We start from the raw sequence: 21,867 nt of genomic DNA on the forward strand, positions 1-21,867 counted from the left end.
AATAATAAAGCATCAGAAGAGAGTAATGAGAGTAAAAATAAGGAACATCATTTATTTTGGCAATAATCTATCTGGCCACGTTAGATTCATGAATATTGAGCTCTTTGTTTCTTTTCGAATTTCTATCTGACGTCTAAGTAAGCATAAGAGCTTTTGATACAAAAACGATCGCCTAGATAACATAAAGAATTATAAAGAATTTACTTTCATCTTTCATAAAACAAAATAAAAATATTGTTGAAAAATTTGCGAGAAAATTACCTATTAGCAGGCTTACAGATTGTTAAATGATCCTGTGGAATTTCAAAAAATTCACCTACACCAGGATCTGTGAATGAATAACCTTATGAATAATCTTGTTATACAAGAAATAAAAAAGAAATATTTTCTTAATAATCATTTAAAAAACTTCACCTGCTGAATTAGGAGTGACGAATTGGAATGGAAATTTTAAAGCAGTTACCAGGGTAGATTTTGTTTCACTGAAACTCACGATATTTATAGGATAATTGTTTAACATCTCAATAAAATCTTTGTGCAATCCAAGAAGATGCGGTGACTCTGTGGAATATAAATATAACGTAGAAAAATAGTTATGCTTTCTTATAAATATTTATATTATTTTTAAAATAGTAATTCACCTTCTCGTAATTCCTGCACCTCTATTGATGGCCATATAAGCATTTGTGTTGCTTGCGTTAATGCAGCTATATGCGAACCACGATGTGGAGTACTATAAAATACTATTCCGCGTGTATTTTTGCATATGTTATTCTTATCCCCACTTTTCCATTCTATACAAAGTTATTGATGTATTGTATCGATATATGAAAGCAGCGAAATATTTACTTATTTATTATCGATCTTCTTTAATTACTGACCTTCGACGAGCATTTTTTTAACTAATAAACCACCCATAGAATGACAAACCCATATTATTGGTCGTTTTCCAACATCTGCTATCAATAATTTACTAATATATTCGCTACTTCTATCACTGATGGTACTCCTAGAAGAATTAATAAAATAATAAACATTTAAATATAAATGTATGTACATGACATTTGTATAGATATTAAATAATGTTTATTATTTACTTCAAACTTTCTATCGGACATAAAGGAGTCCACATTGATAAATTTGTGTCATAATTAACACCAAGAATTCGAAGATATGGAACATCTCGAGGCAACCAATCCATTGGCCAACATTGTGTTCTACAAATTTTATCATTCTCTAAATCGTTCATGCAAGCGTCATCTCTAAAAAATATTGATTTTTTAAATTATTTTATTATCAATAAAGATTTGAAATCATTTACAATATGTATAATGCATTACCCTTTACAAGTAAATGGACCAGTTGATTGATAATTAACATTTACGGGACAATCATCGAGTATCACTTCGTAATCTCTGCCTAATTTTTTCCACGCACGTGTTTGTAAATCATAAGCCAAATCTTTGAAAAATTCTTGGGGATAATCACTGATCAAAGTAGACGTTTGACTATTCTCACGTTTCTTATTAATAGGATCTATAATTATCACGTAAAAAAATCGCGCATATTATGTAAAATTGATAGGATATTTTCTTCGAAATTAATTATTTATATCAGGCACAAACCTTCGCATTTAGATGTATCATCTTTTAGATCTCTTTGTCTCCATGTTATAAACACTCCACCAAGTAAACCATGCAAAAAGATAACATCTAGTTTTGATGTTGTATCAGTTCTATGCAATGGATGAAGAAGATATACATGTCTATGATATTTGATATGCTTATTTTTATCTATATCTAAGTTTGCTAATGCACATCCTGCAGGTACTGATAATCTTATATCTTTGTTCTTAGACCATGTTACTAATATACTAAACCAACCTAAAAAAAAGAAATCGATGATATTCCATGATTCTCAATGATAAAAGAATAGATATTTTGTTTATTTTAGTAATGTCTAACCTGATCGAAAAAAATCATCTAAATACTCCGTGTGAAGTGATATATTAGAAAGTATATTGGCAAGTATTACACACATTTCAATATCATTACTGAAGATTTTGTAAATTAACATAAGTATTCGGAGACCATCAGCATTCACGATATCTTAAAAAAAATAGAAATAAAAATCATAAAAACATAGTAAATAAAAAATATATATTACTTAATGACATCAATCTGCCCAATCTCTTATACCTTTACTATATTGTTCAAGAGAGGAATGATGATAAATTGTTTGGACACAGTTTTGAAGTAATTCTTCATTCCATATAATTGCTGGAGGAATTGCTAAACCCATACTTGTTAAATCATGTTCAAACATTAAACCATCCTATGACATATACTTCATTATAGATTTATTATTCTTATTTTATGTTTGAAATTTTTACTTACTCTAAATAAATCTCCAAACTTTTTATGAAGAAACTGAGTAAGACATGGATGTAATTTATTACATAATGAATTTAAATGTAACAACATGTCATGGACTTTCTCAATTATATCCTGTAAAAATAATTTATATTAGGTACTATCTTAAATGTTTATACAATCTATACATACAAGAGCTATTAGTTTCTTCAGCAACATATGTTAAGCTAATATTATGTACAATTTACATACATGCAACTTATATTCCATATGAAAATAAGGTGGTTTTAAGAAAAAGCGTTGATCAACATTTGGTGTACGTGCAAGAGCAATAGCTGTCCTAGCATCTAACATCTGTGCCATATTTTGATAATGCCAATCTAAAAATTGTTTTTATATTATAAAAATTTTTCTAAACAAAATATGACAGTTTTGTTCATTGTTTGCTGATACTACATAGACAATGCTTTAGAATCTTAACATATATTTGTATATTATTTTTTTTTTTTTTTATTTACCTTCTAAATCATTTAAAGAACATAAAGCTGTAGCAGCTCTTATTCTTTCATGTTCATCACCAAAACGAGCTACATTTAGCAATCTATATGCTAATTTTTGATTTAACATTTTCCATCTGTCTGTTATAATATCAACCATGATAGCTACAATATTAGTTACATTATAACTGAATCTAATTAAGACATTAGTTACATCATGATTAACTGCAGATTGTCTTTCCGATATATATTGATTTTCTTTTTTATGAAATGTGAAAATATCTAAAATTAAATATTATGATATAATAAAAAACAATGACTTATAATAAGCACACTATAAAAATATTATATGAAATTTGTACCTTTGTATTGAGGTTTATCAATATATATGTATGATTTGCGTGTTTGTTCTAAATTAACAATATCTGTTGTTACAGTGGATCGAAGAATCTGTGATGTTTGTCGTAGTTGATATAAAAACCAACAACCACTATATAAAACATAATTAAAAATATGATAAAATATGAAAAAAATATGATGAAATAAAATTTTTTTGTTATCTTAACCTTATAACTTTGTTATCTTAACCTATATAAAGTAAAGCAAACATACCCTATGAATACCATGCAAGTACCACTTGACATTAAATAATACAAGCATTTTTTGTAAGTTTTTACACACATTCTACCAAAATTATTATCAAATCGAATATTCGAATATTATCAGAAGATTAAGTGCGATTTAATGGACTTCAGTGTATCGTACGTCATGGATTTTCGTGGTTATACCTGTGTGATAAAACAGACAAATATTTAGTATTTAAAACATATTATATATAAGAAAAAAAATATCGAGATACTATTGCGATTTTAAAATCTAAATTTAAAGTCTAATATTAGTCACTCTTTACAATATTATGCTTCTTTTAAAATATATCACAAAACTATTGTAGAGTACTATCAAAATTAACCTTAACAATGATATTTGTAAATATAACACTTTATAATTTAGTAATATCAATTGAATGACAGATTAAATTCCATTATGTTCCGCGATGTGTCATTTATTTACGCACATACATATAAGAATATAAATATATAGACACAATAAAGCATGTTATGTTTTTTAGAGATAATGTATGACTAATTGTCACGATATGGCACCGCTCACGGATTTATTGTCCTGTAGTATAATCGGCAAGTTTAAAATATGTATATACATACATATATATATATATATATATATATATGATATATTTATAAAAAAAAATATAAATATTTAATAGATATTCATTCAAAGTAAATAATTTGGAATGATTATTTTTAGAGAAAGATCATAATGGAGATATACTTTGGACATGGTCATATCCTACAGTCTCAGAATCACAAAAAACTATTGTCAAAAGAAAATGTAATTTAGGACTTGAACATAATTCTCCACAAACATTTATTTGTGCAAGACATGGTCAAACTTGGTTTTATTTACACTGTAGTGAGGTATTTGATTCTGATAGATTACCCAAGGTAAGAAGACAAAAAATATATATATATATATATGTATATATATATATTAAAAATATATGACAAAGTAACCAATAGATAACTTTGTTATTAGGTCAAACAATTTGCATTAGTTCTATTTGCAAAAGATTTTAATCCACAAAAGTATGAAGTACTGTCACGTGTCTTTAGTAAAATGTATTGCAAGACAGGAAAACCAACAGAGATTTTACAATTATATCTTTCCGTCTTTACAAAGGGATCATGTTCAACACAAGAAAATGGAACATTTGTGTCTGATGACTTTAGCAGTCGTACAACAACTAATACAAATGTTAGAGAGTTAATAAAAACATTTGAATTAGAAACAATTTTGATATATACTGCTCTCTTGTTAAAAAAAAGGATAGTGATATATCATCATAGTTTAGAACAATTACTTAGATGGATGAAAACTTTTCCTGCTTTAATGAAACATCGTAAAGTTGAGGAAAATTTATATCCATGGATAGAGTTGGTGAATGATGAGCTACTTGATTTGAAGGTATATATGTGTGACAAAAAAGATTTACTGACTTTTTATGATTTGAACATTAAAAATAAATGATTTTGTAGAAGCAGTCATACTATATAGCAGGATGTAGAAACAGTGCAATTTCTTCAAGGACAGATCTATATGATTTATTAGTTAATATACCTGCTAGAGAAATCACTGTTGCTTCACATGCAAAAGGTAGAGAAAAAAGTTTTGTCAGTTTCCTTTTTTGACAAAACTTAACTATAATCTTTGTTTCACAGAAAGCCTCACTATGACAAAAACGCATAAGGAAATAGCATTGTTTATGGTACAATTATGCGAAAATCAAGCTTGTACAGAATCACAAATAATATCCGAAATTAATGAAAAAACAAAAGATTTATTAAATCAATTAACATCTTTAGCTACCACTGAAACCTCGGATGGAAAAAAAATGGTATCAATTCAGGCATTCAAAGAAAAAGATTTATCACAAGCCGTCGAAAGTTTTTTGATTAACTTAGCTATAGCTGAAAATTTATTCATATTGTAATATATTTTTTGAATCTGAGTTATGCGAAACCGTTACGCAATTGTCCAAATAAAATGAGAATCTTTATGTAGCTTTTAAATGAAATAAATTGTTATAACTTACGTACAAGGTGTATATTTCATTTAGACTGAATAAACAATTCGAAATTGTTATGGTTTCCAGGGAAATCGAAATAAATTAACAAAGACAATTGACACTAATAACACAGTTTTGTTTCGTTCACGTCGAAAACGTACGTTTTAATTACGCGCTCAAATAAATGTTTTCATAATGCCCGAAGATTTGAAATTTTTTAAAGAGATGGCGCGCTTCAATAGCGCGCGAAATTTTGAAACTTGTTAAAAACAAATGGCGTTCTATGAATACATATAATTTTTTTTTTATAAAGTAACACGTAATTAACAAATCGAGCGCTTGATAGAAGAAGAATAATAACTTTATAATAAAAAAGGATTAATAATATATTTTTTAATCAAAAACTTGTTACACAAGCATTTTTAGTATACAAGATCTATACGCATACTTCGGCTGTTATGAATGAACTCGTATCTTCTATGAATTCCAAGTATTTTATGCGTATTTCTCTGAATAAACATTCATATATTTACAAAAATATATAAAATATATTAATCTCTAAAACATTTTAAAACAAATATAGAAACGTTTCTTATCATGTAAATATCCGAGTGCAATAATAGTGAACAATTTATATATCTTTTTTTAATTAAAAATAACTTTCAAATATTATCGCCTGCTTACTAATATTTCGTAATACTGACAAAGATGATAAACGATAGCGTATCAATCATGAGAATATCAGCGATAATAATTAATTAATAATAGTAAATAAGACATTCATATTATCGAATCGAAATTGTTAAATGTGATTTACGACTTCCAATCAGTTTTCAATAATTGTCTTCCTTTCAATCATCTCTTTTCTAATATGGAAGACACATCAAAAACTGGTTATTTAAATTCTTCAATTAAAAACGCTTCCTAACGACCAACTCCGAAATACTTTTGAAGAGAACTGCTACGAGAAAGTTTGATCAATTTCTCGATAGTTTAGAGGATTCCTTGTTCCCAGTGACTTGTTCAAGTTCAAGACCATCATATTCGGGACCTCCAGCATTATCATAATACGCGTAATCGTAATCATTTTTTTTTCCTGATTTTGGTCGAGCAGTTGTACTGCTAACGAATCTGGTAGTGGATGTGAAAGGTCTAGCCGATCCGCTGACATATGTGCTACTTCGAGGAGTTGTATTTATCGACGATGGCTTTTGAGTATTACTGCTGAAGCTGTTCGGATTATACGTGGTTGCACTAGCTTGTCTTCTGTTTGAATAGAAAAGAGAAAGTTCGAATAATGTAACTGAATGATGACATCGATAAGAATATTCTAATTGTATAATAAAGACGCGTGAACCTACCTAGGAACTGGTGTCGTAGACCTGGGTGTCTCAGCCAAATGATTTATACTGGCAGGACTGAAACCTATACCTACTGAAGCTCTTCCGAAATCATAATTATCTGTACTAGTCTCAATATAATATTTTCCACTATTCGAGCTCTCATAATTGTTGTACTGCGTTCCCTTTTTTGAGGTTTTTGTATTGTCATAATGTTGAGTAGAAGATTTGATCGTCTGTTCGTTCTTATCGTAATATTGATTGTTATCCGATGATTGTTGACTGTTGTAGCGATCGTTACTTCGAGACACCGATTGAGCCGGACTGTTGTCCGTGTGGACGTACTTCTTCGTTGGTGGACTATAAGTAGTTGGAGCGTAACTGCTTCCTGCATAATTTGTGAAGTGTTTCGAGGTGGTCTGACTTATTTCTGATGTAGTGGAACTATGTCCATTTCTATACTGTTCGCTGGCACTGCCATAATTATTGTCATAAATTGTAGCGGCAATAGTTGTTGATTGACGGTATCCTCCATTATTACCGTTAGTGCGTTGAACGTTATAATTTTTCTGATAATTTGTATAATCACTCGCTTGATAATTCGTGCTAGGTAATACAGTGCTGGACTGTGTGAACTGTCCAACATTGTAAGGTTGATATCCGTTTCTGTTGCCATTACCATTGTAATTTGTTGTCCTTAATGTAGTGCTAGGTGTATAAGATCCTGAATTATCCTGATTATAATTGTTGTTCGTGTTGTAAGTATTGTAAACGGTTGGCCTGGCGGTAGAACTTGGTGGTTGGTAACTACTGTAAGAATCTTGATAATTCGTGTTGGGTCGATAAGTCGAGGACGCAGTCACGGTATATTTTTGAATATTCTGATTCCTGTTATAGTTCTCTTGGGGTCGAATCGTGGAAGATGAACCGGATGTAGTCGGTCGTTGATTGTAATTGTTATTATTGTTGTTGTTGTTGTTGTTGTTGTTGTTGTTATTGAAAAAATTTCCATTGTAATTATTCTGACTATTATAAGTCGATGGTATTGCCGTGCTTGATACAGAATAATCGTTGGTATTTCCGTTGTAGGGTTGTTTCCTACTCACTTTCCTGACGCCCGTTTTCTTTTTCTCTGTAGTCACTGTTTCATCTTTGTAAGATCTTTCGTTATCATAATTATCATCTTTATTTGTTCTATGATTATAAAAATTAACTTTGCTGTTACTATTTAAAACTTCTCGATTATTGTTGTTATTGTTGTTGTTGTTGTTGTTATAATTAGCAGAAGAAACTCGATTGAGTGTGTTTGCCGATGACCGTACCGGATCATTGCTTTCACTTCTTTGAAGATTATCTTGGGGTTCATCATCGCTGCGTATCGTATCGTAATGCGGAGACTCCAATCCTGAACCAAGTCTATACAAATCAAAATTATCGCTGGCGTAATAAAGAGTCGCAGCTTCACAATCTACGTCGTACCAATCTGCACACGTTTGACTCTCTTGATCGAAAGCAGTATCATTGGGACACAGGAACCTAAAGAAGATATACAATTTTATTTAAATGTTCTTAAACGAAGATAAAGTGATAGCGGAACTCACTTATAATCTTGAATACTGCCAGCCACAGAAACGCAAACGTGAAAAACTTGGCAATCTGTTTCAGGATCAGCATAATAACTACCAACTATTTTGTTACGACATGTAAAGCCAGTTTCCGGCATGTATTGCTGAGAATATCTCGGTGGAGGTCGTTGAAGAGCCAACGTTGTGCCCCATAATATAATCACTGAAATCCAATGAAAAATTGATGAGTGAACGTGTCAATTTTACAAAGATTACATTGTTAGATACGTATGCTTAAGATTTATGATACGATAGTCTCGATGGATGCAGATGTATCCTTCCACTGTTAGATTTAGAAAACACAAGTATCCAAGCAAGTGCGATAAAGAACACGCACGATCGTGATATTAAACGGCTCGCTAATTTTCCGTCCTCGTTATCAATGGGAACGGAGTTGATACAGTACATCATTTTCATGAAAGTTTTAATTATTTTTTACAGAACGATGGATCTCAGTATAACATGACAAACTATCGTAATAAATCATAAACCAAATATTCCAGAAATAGAAATGATAAACGAATTGTCACGAAGAGGAAAATATGAAATCATAAAATATCCCTGTTCTTCGAACGTACCCGGAAGTATAAGAAGACATGGTCCTAAAGACTTCATGATCGTCTTCGTAGAACTCGTATAAAGTGAAGATTTTCGCAGTCGAGGATTACCTTCGTGAACGAACTCTTAAAGACGACTGAGGTCTTGCCAAGGGAGTTCTGTGACGGAGATGTGCGCAACTTTCTGAGAGGATGGGATATCAGGGCCCGAGGATGGTAGTAGGAGGGGGCCTCAGGTCCAAGAGAGAATGTACGCGTATGTACGTATATAGGGGGGAAGAAGAAGAAGACGTAACGTAGCATTACGTCACATCACGAAGCTCGTCCTCTAGGAATAGTAAGAGCAGGGAGCTCATCTGCGCGATCAACGCGCTCATTTGAAATGCGCATTGGTATTCCCTGTAGCAAAATATACTTTTTCTCTTTCTCTCTCTTTCTTTCTGTCAGTTGCCTTAAGCGGATGCTATCGATTTCATCGAGGAATGTCGAGGCTTTCATCGGATAGCGAGAGAGTCGAGTCTGAACCAAGAGATGCAAATGAGTACGATTAAATTTTCTTGGTTCCTTAATGAAAATCTTACAGTACAACTTGCACTTTGAAAGATCTAATTTGGAAGATGCATTTGGACTCATCGGATACTAGATACGGACACATCGTAATTCAGTAGTCTATTCCTCATCGTAATAGAGACACGTCCTTGGCAATTAACATCGTATTAGGCCTCGAAAACTGAAAGACCTCGGGGAATAAGACTCGTGTAGTTTGATTTGTGGTTACGTTCAGTGTCTTGCGAAGATCGAGGTCATGCCATGAGAATTGAAATTTTGCAATCCGATCTGCTACGCATCCTGCAACATACCACCGTCAATCCAACGTAAAGCATTTAAGGCAAGAAGAAATAGATACTCTGATATTTGCGAAACCTTGCTCGACATGCGTTCTCTTCTGCATCTGCAAGACTCGATGATACATTTGTCACCTATTTAATCTATTTTTATTTGTCATTCCGTTATCCATTAACCATTAGAGAGATATTGTGTCATAGTTACACGCTACTCATAACGGTTAATTAACGAGTAAGAGTATTATATTTTTCAATGACCGTCGCACGCGAGACGTCTATTATGCTTGGGATGAGCTCGACTCGAGGAATCTTCTCAGCCTTGGAGGGCGAAAGTTGTCTCTGAAGCGGGTCCCCTATCGTAGATGGCACGATATTTGCACTTACAGGCGTACACGTCTATTTACAGGCATCCACAAGCCTTCTGACTTACACGTACACGTACATAGACAACATAGAAGAAATGTGTGGGTGTAAGGACTTCGATGAAGATTCCTCCAGGTCTTCGTGTCGCGGTATTTGCAAACGAGAATCGCCTTTATGGAGAAAGGAAGGTCTCCTCGATGATCACGAATAGCAGTCGTTAGTTGCCAGACTAGTATTTTTCGTGATTTCCCTCACTGAAAATGTTTCATTCTGGGAAGAAATTATCCTTGTTAAAGACATATTTATATCTGTAAACATTTGCAAATTTGATCGAGTTGTGAAATGTTATGTTAAAATTATTTGGTCGTGACAATTACCAAAGAAACTCTAATCGAATAGTTTGGAGAAAGCTAGTAAGGTCAAAGGTTTCCAAAGTGTCTTTCCGCGATGAAATCTTTACCAATAGGGATAGTCAAGTATAAAATCAACGTCGATCTCCTCGTCTCTCTTTGTTGAACCCACGCTCTTCTTCTTGTCCAAGATATTGTTCTATTCATCAATAAGTATTTGATTGAGAGAGAAATTGGCTATTATTTCTCTCTTCTTCGTGTATTCATTTTCTTTCTTTTTTCTTTCTCTTCTTTTTTTTTTTTTTTTTCTTGCTTTCAGCATCAACCAAGCAACGGATGCTTGGCTCTAGTGTCCCCAACAAAGTTTCTTGCTCAAGCGGATGCTAAAAAGGTGCTAAACGTATGCGAAATACATCGTACTTCCGTCAATTAATTTCGATTCCAGATATATCTATACATATCTCTCAGTCTTGGACCATCGTTTAATATACAAGTGGAATGTGGTCATTCGTATTTCCTATATCTTTCTCTGTCTTTTTCCTTGGCGCATCATCCATTGATACGGTGAAAGTGCAAGATTTTTCTTGGCCTTCTCTGTCCCATTCGGACTACTGCAGTAAGATTTCTTTTCTCGAAGAGAAAAGGACAATTTTACGGAGATAAATATAGAGGCGTGGTACAACGCATACTTTGCATAATGTATTCGAGTGTATACAAGTAAAGAAATCTTTTACACAAGAACAATAAATTGGGATCTTACGATCCTGACCTACGTGACTGGTACATCACATATATGGCGCTTTAATGATCTTAGTCGTTACAGTCACGTTGCTGGAGAAAGCATGAAGAAATTCTTTAAATCTTCTTATTATATATATCCTCGATCAGACGATTTATGTCATTTCCGGTTTTCCTTTAATCGACTCATAGATTTAAACTCTGTCGTATGTTTTATATTATATTACTTATATAGAATCAAACTCTAATGAGATTGAATAATACATTATTCAATAAACCTAGAGAGAATAAATTTTCTATTATTTTCATTTGAAGCGATCTTCTCACATATAATGTTTCATGGGAAACCAGCTTACTCGACGATGAATATAACATTTTCTTTTAAATAATATATGTTATTTAAATTAAAGAATGTTCACAAGTCTGTACCAGCTAGCGAAGAAGCACTGTTGGCAAAACGAACCGATAAATTCATGAAAGAGAGAAGAGCGATTCTAAAAGGAGATCGTTGTTACATGGTGGTGGTGATGGAGGAGGAGAAGGGAGAGCGGATGAAGAGGGTTTCTTCTCGTTTCCACCATGTGAGAAAGTGAAAGCAAGAGCCGAGCGTACAGCAAAGACGAGACGAGATACACCATGCCGTCTTCGAGCAGGAGCACGATCCAACGTGAGTCTCGTTCGTCCTGAATCAGAATATAATCGGAGATCGTTCAACCTTTTTTTTTTTTTTTCCTTTGTTCGTGACATTCGTTATTTGCATTTCATTATTTTTTACTTCCATTTTGTTTTTGTACTTATCACGTACCCATCTATTTTGATTTCATCTGAAAATGAACTGTGTTATTGGATATTGACAAAGATTATAGATAATGCCAGAATTCCAAAGAAATAAATAAAAATAATATGACATTATCTTGATAGCTAGTTTCAATACCTTCTAAAGAAAATGAAAATACCAAAGGTTATGAAGGTATACGCGACTATAGTCCTTGATCCTTTGCAATTATTAGATCAACGTACACATAAAGATCTATTCCTCATCATCATCATCATCATCATCATCATCATCATCATCGACGATCGTCTCATTCTAGATCCATCTTTCTGAAAATAGAGTTTGCCTTGAAGTAGAGCCATCGGCTGCGCTCACCGAGACTATCGTTGTGATCTCGTTCATCACGAATCGCAAGGTCTCTTCTTGTTAATAAAAGGAGAAATAGAAAAGGAAAAAAATAAAACTGGAATTATTATACCGTCAGAAGAGATTTCGTAATGTCCTGTCAAATGTAGAGAGATCGTTAAAAAAGAAAAAAAGAAGAAGAAGAAGAAGAAGAAAGAAAGAAAGAAAAAATACTCGGATATTTAAGATAGTCGGCGGAGTCGAAAGCTTTCCACGGTCTATGCTCTGACGATTGAGAGTGAGCGTGTGCTCGACCGTGAAACGAGGGGTGCTTAATTAAAAATCGTAATGGAGTGTTAACTCGGTGTATTCGATTTCTCTATTCTAGAAGGTGATCGTCCTTTCGTCTTGGTCCATAAACTTAGCGAGTATATACTTGAAGCAATTCTAGCGTGGAAACAAAACGTATTAGATTAAAAATATTAAATTTATAGAGATAAGGAAAAAAATTATTTTATAAACGATTATTATTATTTTAATGAGGAAGTAAACGTAGAAGAACGTTTATATGCTTCATTGAATATGAATCCTCCTACTCGATACTCGTTTTCTCCTTCATTGATTCCAAACAACGAGACATTGATCTTTTTATCTGTCATATAGATCGACAATCTATACCAATATTTTCTATGTATGCTGCGATTACATTTCTTGATTTATTAATCGTAAGTCAACACAAAGATGCTGTATACGATATTAGATAGATAGATGGATACATACAACTTTCTCTCTCACGATGTCTCCTTCTTGAAGTTTTAGACAAAACATAAAACTCCTCGATGTATAGTGAATTTATGTTTGTTAGGTCTTCGTATTAAATTATATAATATATAACGAATCTGTCAGTATAATGAGATGAGTTTTCTCGAAAACATTACATATCTATCATCATAATATAATATTATTATAAACATTATTTTCATATTTATTCACGAACTATACGCATTGATCTATGTATCTATATATGTATCACACGTTTTGAAAATTTATCTTCGATACTGTTCCTTCAAGGAGAAAAGTTGAAAGGGTTACGACCTGCACGTGCAATTCCCGTGAGAGTTTTTTTTTTGTTACCAAAGGACCGGATGTATAGGTGAGTCTTCAGAGGTGGGGTCAAGAGGGACGTGCGTGTTTAATTAGCCGTGTGCCTTCAAGATAACAATGCCATGAACGGATTACGTGCTTGTTCATTGTACCTTCCTGTAGATGATTATAATATCGTTAGTCGATATTCAAAAAAAATATAATTAAATAATTAAATGTAATTATTAATTATATTCATTAATCAATGTTAATTTATAGAATTGTTTCTCAACGAGATTACAATTAACATTATTATAAAAAGAAATTAATTATGAATTATCGATATAAATTAAACTGTTATACTTCCAACTAATTGCGAAGAAAGTATAATTCAATGCAGCAGACAATTAACTTCAGCTAAGTAAGGTGCAAACGATGGAATCGTTCGGAAAGCTAATGATACGATTCATTCGTTTACGTTCTGCTCTTACGGTTTCCTCCTACGGCTAGCAAAGGATAATTTTCATAATTAACGTCAGCAGCTACGAATTTACACGATTATTATTCGCCACTGTTTTGCTCGAGTAATACGAGAGAATTTGAAGAAGAAAAATAATGTAAATATAGTAGTACCATAAAATAAGGAATTTCTTGCACAATCGAGAGATTAGAAATCACCATTCGTCTAAAGATCAGCATCCTGAATAGGTCCATATACATAGGGTGTTCCGTTTGTCTTTTGATCATCTCAAATATATCTACGAATTTTAATAATGTTAGCAATTATTTTTATAAAAAGAAAACGACTCGACACGAGTTTTTACATCACAATTTGTATATCTATCTCTTACAGTTTCTTGTGATATTAGCTTTTAAAGGATCAAGTCTAGTACAAGACACCCTGTATACATATATTCTACAACGAAATCGGTGCAGATTCGCTCTTATTAATCGTCAATGGTGCGGTCTATCGAAGATGCGGATTTTAAGCGGCCAGAAGAGTACACGTGCGCTATGCACGTGCCAACTTCGAAGGGGTCGAAATGGAAATTTATCGTACTCTTTCAGGAGCAGATAGGGAGTCTTGCGCTAATGCACTTTGCGTAATAGGCCGTCTTTAATTCCAGTAGAAAATATCACGTTCAGATACTTCTTACCGTGTCGGTGTATAAATAATACAAAATAATACATTTCATTTTCGTTATGCAATATTTTTTGTTGAAACTAGCTCGTTCTAGTCGCATCGATCAACCTGTTGATCAGTGTGAATCAATTTAATATTATTATTGTTTAAATGTAATGTCCAAGAAAAGAAAGAAAAAACAAAAGACGAAGAAGAAGATATCGCACGATACTTACTGAATTGAGTTCCTTTTCTAGACGTGGGAATTGGTGCGCGAGTTGCTTAAATTGTTCGGTCGATTTTCTCACAGGAAGAACAATTCGATATGTCGGTGGAAGAAAAATGTGTCAGGACAAACGAAAGCCAGTGTAATTTGTGCGGATTTTGCCAGTCATTACGGTACTATATCATTTATCGTGCGCGGAATCCTATAACAACAGTTTAGATATTGCGAATAAGAGAAGTCGTAGGACTCCTGACAATGAGTTATCCCGTGGTACGAATGTGTCGTTGTACCTTAGAATGTGGCACAAGGATGAGCCAGCCAGTGAAGCGAATCCTTCTCGTTTCTATATATAAGATTGATCTTCGTATAAAATCTTATACGTTGTAACGTAAAGATCTTAAAGAGTAACATAATTGTAATTTTTTATTTCCATATATCGTCACTCGTATCAATCTTTTTCCTCTTTTAGGTACAGAATGATCGCAAGAGAGGTAGACAAAAAAAGGGGGTTCCCTGTGGATTCACGCGATTTGTTTAATGTCTACCTTACAAGCCACGTATTATTATTTTAATTGCTCCCACGACTTGGTTCCCCGGGTGTTGCATCACGCGTGAACACATTTCACTTTTTAACTTGTACTTTCATTCTTCATTAGCCGAATCATCGTCAACGTTAATAAACGTTTCCTTTTCCATTTTTGGGTGATATTCAGAGATTGTAGTTATCAGAGGTACCTAACAGTTAATAATTATTTATAATAATATGCTTTGTTTCTTTCTGTTTTGGCCTATTCTTTCAAATTGTTTTTTGAAAGTCTTACTAACACACGAAATTTCCATAGATCCTTGGTAATTTTACTTTCACTGATGCGTTATCTATTCCAACCATCTCCGAAGTATCTTTCTAACATATATACCTCTTATATGTGTGCTCGATGATGTAGTCTCCTCCGTGAGAATCTTACGAATCTTCTTAGAACTTATTCATGATAAAGTATTTTTTTAAAATAATATACTTCATCAATCGGACTCTATGTACATTGTATATAAATCTTGTATTAGCAAATTGTATTACAAATTAGAGAAATGAATGTTGAAAGAATTTATTGAATAACATGTATTGTGTAGCTACCTTTGTATACTATGTATCCTCGTAACAACTAGAATCTCTTCTATTCAGTCTCTATGATCGCGTAACACGTGCAATATGCATCCGAACGCTTTTCAATCTTGAACGCTGAAGTCTTTCGTTGTATACGATAGAACAAGGAAATCTTCCCCCTTTACGCAACAGGAAATGCTTCTCGCGTCTTTGAGAAAATAAGAAATCTACCACATACGATATACAAAGAAATAGAAAGTATTAATAGAAAGTTTTAAAAATGTCCTACAAATTTCCTAGAGCAATTCGTAATCGTTTGTTTCGAGTTAATTTTTTTGCTGACATACATAAATGTGACACGACACATCTTCGTCATGGTTTGTTTGATCTCTTTCTAAATAATCCATATATCATAAATTCTACTCATATTTTACTGCTTTCATTTATGTGTCATATAATGATTTTTCCAAAACTGAAAATTTCAGCCGATTAAAATTAAGAATATTGATTCATATTCAGTGAACTTATTAATTTTTTAATGATTAACAATTATCTGTTTGATCGGTAAAAGAAAAAGTTACTTTTGCCGACTATTCTTAGTCGTGTTGGTAAGTCAGAGGACTACGGGATATCTCGTGATCGGTCGATAAAGATGGTTACGTGCTCGAAAGGATGCAAATAGTGCAATCATCTAGACGAGTCGATAAATCAAAATCTTTTCAGACGTTACTGCTACATTTGATAATATATTGGAGGACATCTTTTTTAGTAAATTTGCGTCTATAGAAATTCCGTAAATAATATATCATTTACGAGCCATTAAATAGATTCAACGTATTTAACAAACAAAATTATGTTGTTGGTAACAGCGTACGACATTTAGGAGCACTCGTAAGATAAAACAGGGCAGATCCTACAACATGAAAAATTAAATTTAATTTGAAATTTAGAAGAATATTTTGTTACAAATATGTAAATAATTTTACAAAAATATAATAAACTGTATTATATATAAAATATATAAAAATATATGTTTTCATAAGCGAAAATTTATATTTTATATTTTGAAAGCTTCTTGTGGTACAGCATTACTTTTTAAATCCTTCATAAAATTTTGAATACTTTTTCGCATATCCCAGTTTACCTCTTTCAAATACGTTTTACACCAATCTTTGGTTAATTTAGTTATTTGTCCAAATTTCGTAATCATTTCAAATTTCTCTGTTGAGCTAAAACATACTGGTGTAAAATCCTCACTAGCTACCGTACTATCTATATTAATTAAAGATTTATTATCTGGAGCATCACCAATATTATACTGATCATTTATAATATTATACTCATTGTCACGATTAAATGATAAAATAAAAGTTCTATTAAATGATAGAACTTGAGCATCGCTACTCTTATTCTTAAATAATCCAGAAATGGATATCGCTATACATTCATTGTCATCATACATCAGATCATATTGAAATGAATTTTTATCATGATAAGTCTTTGGTAATATTTTTAGAGCATTTAATATATTATCTTCCCCATAATATAAAAATTTATCCCTTTTATTAGGATCTGTTATCTTTAAAATATTTCTACTTGTAGTAAATTGCACTAATTTTCTTCTATGAGCAATAGAAAATGGAATACTGAAACTGAAAGAGTAAAAAGCATGTTTATCATATAGTCCTCTCAAAACCATTCTATCTCCTTGATCATATAAATTGAAAAAATGTGTAACAAACTGATATACAAGTTCCTGTTTTGTACTGTCTTTGAAGTAATTATTATACATTAGTGGCATATCAGGAACAGATATAGATACACCATCTAACTGAATTATATGTGGGCAATATGTCTTCACAGAATTTATATATTGTTTTGCACTAGAATAATTTTCACATAGCGGATTACCATCCAACCAAAGTTTCACAATTGTTAAATTTTTTAAGGCCCTAAGGTCTTTCATATTCATTATGCTATTGTACCTTAAATCTATATATTTTAAAGAGATTAAATCTAAAGATTGCATTGCATCCAACGTATATAATTCATTATGCTTTAAATTCAAATGTTCAAACGTAGCTACTGTATTCTTTGCTACGTTTAATACATGTTCCAAATTTGTCATTTGAGACAAAGGACAATAAATAGTTTTAGATAAATCTAAATCCTTATGAAATGCTTCCAAATCTAATGATTTTGTATTAGAATCATACCTTCTTGTCAAAGTAGTTAGAAGAAGTGGTTGAATATTAACATTTAAATCATGGACCGAGGCAAAACCCAACACTATTGTCAATATCAAAGGATTACCATGTGGATTTTTAATAATTAAACTAGATCTGCATAGCTTTTCTATAGCAGGGCCACAATTGTTAGCTATAAAATATGAGTCTTCGCCACGCACTTGATATTTCACTGGTAACAAATGTACAGGCTCTATAGAATTTAATATAGCTTTCAATACTTCTTCCTTGTTATATTCAGCACCTCTAATAACTTTGAACTCGTGCCACAAATTTGGATTTTCCATTAGGAGCCGTTCTTGAAACGTAGAATTTTGACCCATGGTTAATTTAATAGCCACAGAAGAATCTAGAGTACGAGTACGTGAACATCCCAAATTTCTTTGCATATTGCTTGATTTCTTGTCAAATCAATAGCATAATATTAATAGCAATATTATTATTTTTTTTCGATAGTGATACATAAAACTATTGATTCCGTTTACAATTTTTTTTGAAAAAATACCTGTGAAAAAAGTATTTCTTATTCACTGCATATAAACTTTTCTAACCTATGTGAACTGTACAATATAACGATATATTTACCAATGAGATCCTAATTCAATTTATAATTCTAATTATCTTTTTTTTAACCATTTTTTTATAGCAATTTATAACTTTTTATTTTAAGATATTTTTTTTTGAACAAGCATGTCGAATCAGTCAATAACACCATCCCGTAACAACATAATCAGTATAATAGAATCATATTGCAATACTTCTATTTGAATGTACAATATACTATTAAAGCAGAAGATATTGACATAAACATTATTGAGGATAAAAATTAATAAATGTTTTGCTAATAATGTTAATTGAATGTTTAAAAAAAAAAAAAAGAAGTAATACTTGTTCGTATTATAATGACGATCCAATCAGATTTCGTATTATTCGATTAATTTCGATCGACCAATCACCATCGCTCACTAAAGGAAGTGGCAATTAATTTCGATATTATTGCGATTATCGAAATCTCGAAATAGCAAGATCAGTTCCGTCGCGTCCTGACTGAGTCCAGATTCGAAATAAAATCGTCGCGGAAAAGTTTGTGTAAATGAAGAACATTAATATTATTGTGGTAAGTAAAATAATCTTTTGAAAAGTTACGTCGTCACTTTTTTTCGATGTTAGCATAAAAAACTAATTATTACAGCATTTAGTACATAAAATTTATCTGCGTTCAATTCCGTCAATTTTGTCGGGGGTCTCTCAAGCAACGATTTTAAGAATTTTCTTCTGTATTTGATTTCAGCGTCATTATTTTCGTCGTTTGGTTATCATCGCGATAAAAAAGGAATTCTCCTATAACTACAATCTACGACCCGTAGTTCGATTTTACTTCGAGTGTCATCATAACCGTCTACCTACGTACAATTGTAAAAAATGTAAGTAACTTATTTCTTTTAATATTCTTTTGAACATAGATATGATAGTTTCGTACTTAGGATAGACCGTTGATCGTTTCGCGTTATACGTATATACATATATCTATAGATGTGTGTGTATATATATTGTGTGTGTATGTGATGTGTATATGTGGTATATATGTACATATACATACATGCATCACATACATGTATATATATATATATATATATACACACACACACATATATACTCAACGTGCTGCAATACGACGATACGAAGCGCATTATAGCAATTCAATAATAAATTGTAGAACGTTCGGTCCGTTGTATTATGCGCGGGTAATCACAGTAATAAGCAGTTCTAAAAGTAACGTAAGTACGTTGTAGGTAGTAACGAATAAGCCGTAATCTCGGAGGATGCTCTCTCTTGCCTTCTCGACGCATCGATTCAACAACGCTCGATGCTAGAACGAAGAGAAAGCGAGAGAGAGAGAGAGAGAGAGAGAGAAAATATAGTGAAAGATCCATGGGCGTCGTACGTAAACGCGATTATTCTCGATCGATTTATAACTTTATACGTTTTCTTCCATCTTTTAACAATGGCGCAGATCTCTACCTTATCCGAGTGTTCTCATATATACATAAGCATTTTCGATTATCGAAATCTATGGAATTAATTAACCGCGCCATCTGTGGTTGCTCATTGAAAAGTAAAGTTCATCATATGATAAGTTATCGTACGATAAGGTCGATAAAAATTCTTGTTGGTAAAAAGTATTTCGCAATAAATATATTATCTGCATATATATATATATATCGTGTATGCTATATATATATATATATATATATACATCGTTCGCAATCTGGCCTCTGGGGCACACACAGACTCTTATAAAGTAAATATAGTATATACGCCTATGCCATGGGTATATAGGGAGTACCTTGTACGTACCCGTTAAGCCAACATCTAATTCGATAACTGGCGAAAATAATAACGTAGCGATCCGTTGCCGTTCTAAGAGCAGAAGAAGACCGTCTTGTTTCTCAGCATCCCTTTTTCCTTGTACCGGGTGTTCGCTAGAATCTTTTCAACAACAAGAGAAATTCCAACGTCTTAGATGTTTTCACAATTTCCATCGTCGTTCGTATATCGTCGAATCGTTCTATCGATTATCGTTATATCGATGGTACAAAAAAAAAATGGGAGATGGGGAAGGGGAAAAATTGGCTAAGCGATAAAGGGAAGGAGGGGAGGGTAAAAAACGGTGGGGAGATTCCAACGAAAAAAATTTTTCGGATGCGATAGGTTGAGGAAAGAGAGCGAAAAAAAAAAACAGAAAAAAAATTAGAAGAAGAAGAAGAAGTAGAAGAAGAAGAAGGGAATCTCGAGGTAAAAGAAACGGTAGCGATTTATAACGATGCATCCACAGCTACCTCGGTAGTCGATGACACTTATTAAAAGTTCCCAAGGTAGCTGGGAGCGGTGCATCGATCTTCTTCGTCGTCGCTGTCTCGTTCCTCTTCTTCGTCTTCTTCTACTTTTCCTCTTTCTGTTCTTCTTCCTCTTCTTCTTCTTCTTCTTCTTCTTCTTCATCATCATCATCATCATCTTTATCTTTTTCTTCCTCTTGTTTTTCTTCTTCTTCTTCTTCTTTCTTCTTTCTTCTTCCGCATCATCTTCCTCGCGCAACCAAGCAAGCAACCCTGCCTTGTTACACGTCGACGAGAAATACCGAACAGTTTAATAAGCACAAGCGGTCGACTTGATACCGCGATACAAGATACGAACCTGCGTACCATCCATCACGGTCTCGACTTTTCGGTGGCTACTTTACGAACTCGATTGATGGAGGGGGAGGGATTACTAGAGATCTTTCTTTACGTATCAAGAAGAAAGTGAGAAGAGGATAAGCACGAACGCATCGTTGTCTCGATGGAGATTCGATTCACGTTAACTTATTCAATTGTCTCTATCAGATCACTTTCGAATATAATATACGTTCGATAAACTTAATATATCAACGATATACGATACCGTATCATTGTCGTATACATTTTAAAACTATAGCACTAGTAGATAACTTACGTGTATTACATACTTCTCTAGGAATTTAGAAGCAACTTATATTTTATCTCGATCGTTTGCGAACTTCTCTTAGCCAATCCCCACTTCATGGTTCCACCTACTTACTTCTCTCCTTTTTACTCTGCCTCGTGGTCCCCCCCCCTC

The 21,867-nt window shown here is 32.6% G+C and overlaps 4 protein-coding genes and 1 long non-coding RNA gene across 12 annotated transcripts in view; 2 read left to right on the forward strand and 3 right to left on the reverse strand.

Moving 5' to 3' along the window:
- Positions 1 to 23: 23 nt before the first annotated feature.
- On the reverse strand, positions 24 to 3,978 carry LOC122633648 (protein SERAC1-like). Its single transcript, XM_043821776.1, has 16 exons — positions 3,840 to 3,978; positions 3,482 to 3,657; positions 3,232 to 3,359; positions 2,891 to 3,151; positions 2,625 to 2,752; positions 2,397 to 2,507; positions 2,199 to 2,334; positions 1,965 to 2,108; positions 1,626 to 1,883; positions 1,341 to 1,536; positions 1,098 to 1,262; positions 882 to 1,009; positions 642 to 794; positions 415 to 561; positions 262 to 328; positions 24 to 172 (listed from the first exon to the last, which is right to left on the reverse strand). The coding sequence occupies exons 2-16, from the start codon at positions 3,550 to 3,552 to the stop codon at positions 52 to 54; spliced, it is 2,214 nt and encodes a 737-aa protein (XP_043677711.1). The 5' UTR covers positions 3,553 to 3,657; positions 3,840 to 3,978; the 3' UTR covers positions 24 to 51.
- On the forward strand, positions 3,397 to 5,539 carry LOC122633649 (DENN domain-containing protein 10-like). 5 transcript variants are annotated; one of them, XM_043821781.1, is made up of 6 exons: positions 3,397 to 3,534; positions 3,999 to 4,065; positions 4,196 to 4,392; positions 4,484 to 4,912; positions 4,984 to 5,101; positions 5,167 to 5,539. In XM_043821781.1, exons 2-6 carry the CDS (start codon positions 4,008 to 4,010, stop codon positions 5,436 to 5,438), a joined length of 1,074 nt encoding a protein of 357 aa, XP_043677716.1. In that variant the 5' UTR covers positions 3,397 to 3,534; positions 3,999 to 4,007; the 3' UTR covers positions 5,439 to 5,539. The 5 variants fall into 5 exon arrangements, with proteins under 5 accessions (XP_043677716.1, XP_043677715.1, XP_043677717.1 ...); XM_043821780.1 differs by lacking the exon at positions 3,397 to 3,534 and adding an exon at positions 3,615 to 3,684; XM_043821782.1 differs by lacking the exon at positions 3,397 to 3,534 and adding an exon at positions 3,641 to 3,659.
- Positions 5,540 to 5,928: 389 nt separating this feature from the next.
- On the reverse strand, positions 5,929 to 16,421 carry LOC122633308 (probable serine/threonine-protein kinase clkA). Its single transcript, XM_043821068.1, has 15 exons — positions 16,333 to 16,421; positions 16,016 to 16,212; positions 15,709 to 15,914; positions 15,174 to 15,618; positions 14,894 to 15,085; positions 14,386 to 14,786; positions 13,898 to 14,292; positions 13,487 to 13,711; positions 12,686 to 13,393; positions 12,266 to 12,608; positions 9,960 to 12,155; positions 9,057 to 9,884; positions 8,455 to 8,641; positions 6,875 to 8,389; positions 5,929 to 6,779 (listed from the first exon to the last, which is right to left on the reverse strand). The coding sequence occupies exons 12-15, from the start codon at positions 9,091 to 9,093 to the stop codon at positions 6,491 to 6,493; spliced, it is 2,028 nt and encodes a 675-aa protein (XP_043677003.1). The 5' UTR covers positions 9,094 to 9,884; positions 9,960 to 12,155; positions 12,266 to 12,608; positions 12,686 to 13,393; positions 13,487 to 13,711; positions 13,898 to 14,292; positions 14,386 to 14,786; positions 14,894 to 15,085; positions 15,174 to 15,618; positions 15,709 to 15,914; positions 16,016 to 16,212; positions 16,333 to 16,421; the 3' UTR covers positions 5,929 to 6,490.
- Positions 16,422 to 16,757: 336 nt separating this feature from the next.
- Positions 16,758 to 19,257, reverse strand: LOC122633309 (nuclear RNA export factor 1-like). 2 transcript variants are annotated; one of them, XM_043821069.1, is made up of 3 exons: positions 18,817 to 19,257; positions 17,078 to 18,736; positions 16,758 to 16,898 (listed from the first exon to the last, which is right to left on the reverse strand). In XM_043821069.1, the coding sequence occupies exons 2-3, from the start codon at positions 18,618 to 18,620 to the stop codon at positions 16,837 to 16,839; spliced, it is 1,605 nt and encodes a 534-aa protein (XP_043677004.1). In that variant the 5' UTR covers positions 18,621 to 18,736; positions 18,817 to 19,257; the 3' UTR covers positions 16,758 to 16,836. The 2 variants fall into 2 exon arrangements, with proteins under 2 accessions (XP_043677004.1, XP_043677005.1); XM_043821070.1 differs by lacking the exon at positions 16,758 to 16,898 and having other exon boundaries at positions 17,017 to 18,736; positions 18,817 to 19,254.
- LOC122633310 overlaps positions 19,253 to 21,867 on the forward strand; it is a 17,371-nt gene continuing 14,756 nt past the window's right edge. For 2 of the 3 annotated variants that reach the window (XR_006328082.1, XR_006328080.1), the window contains exons 1-2: positions 19,253 to 19,348; positions 19,523 to 19,655. This is a non-coding gene — a long non-coding RNA (uncharacterized LOC122633310). Of the gene's footprint in view, positions 19,349 to 19,522; positions 19,656 to 20,122; positions 20,144 to 21,867 lie in introns of those variants that run through there. The other variant, XR_006328081.1, reaches the window with a different exon arrangement.

The sequence above is a fragment of the Vespula pensylvanica genome, chromosome 12 (genome assembly GCF_014466175.1).
Source record: "Vespula pensylvanica isolate Volc-1 chromosome 12, ASM1446617v1, whole genome shotgun sequence".
Lineage (NCBI taxonomy): Eukaryota > Metazoa > Arthropoda > Insecta > Hymenoptera > Vespidae > Vespula > Vespula pensylvanica.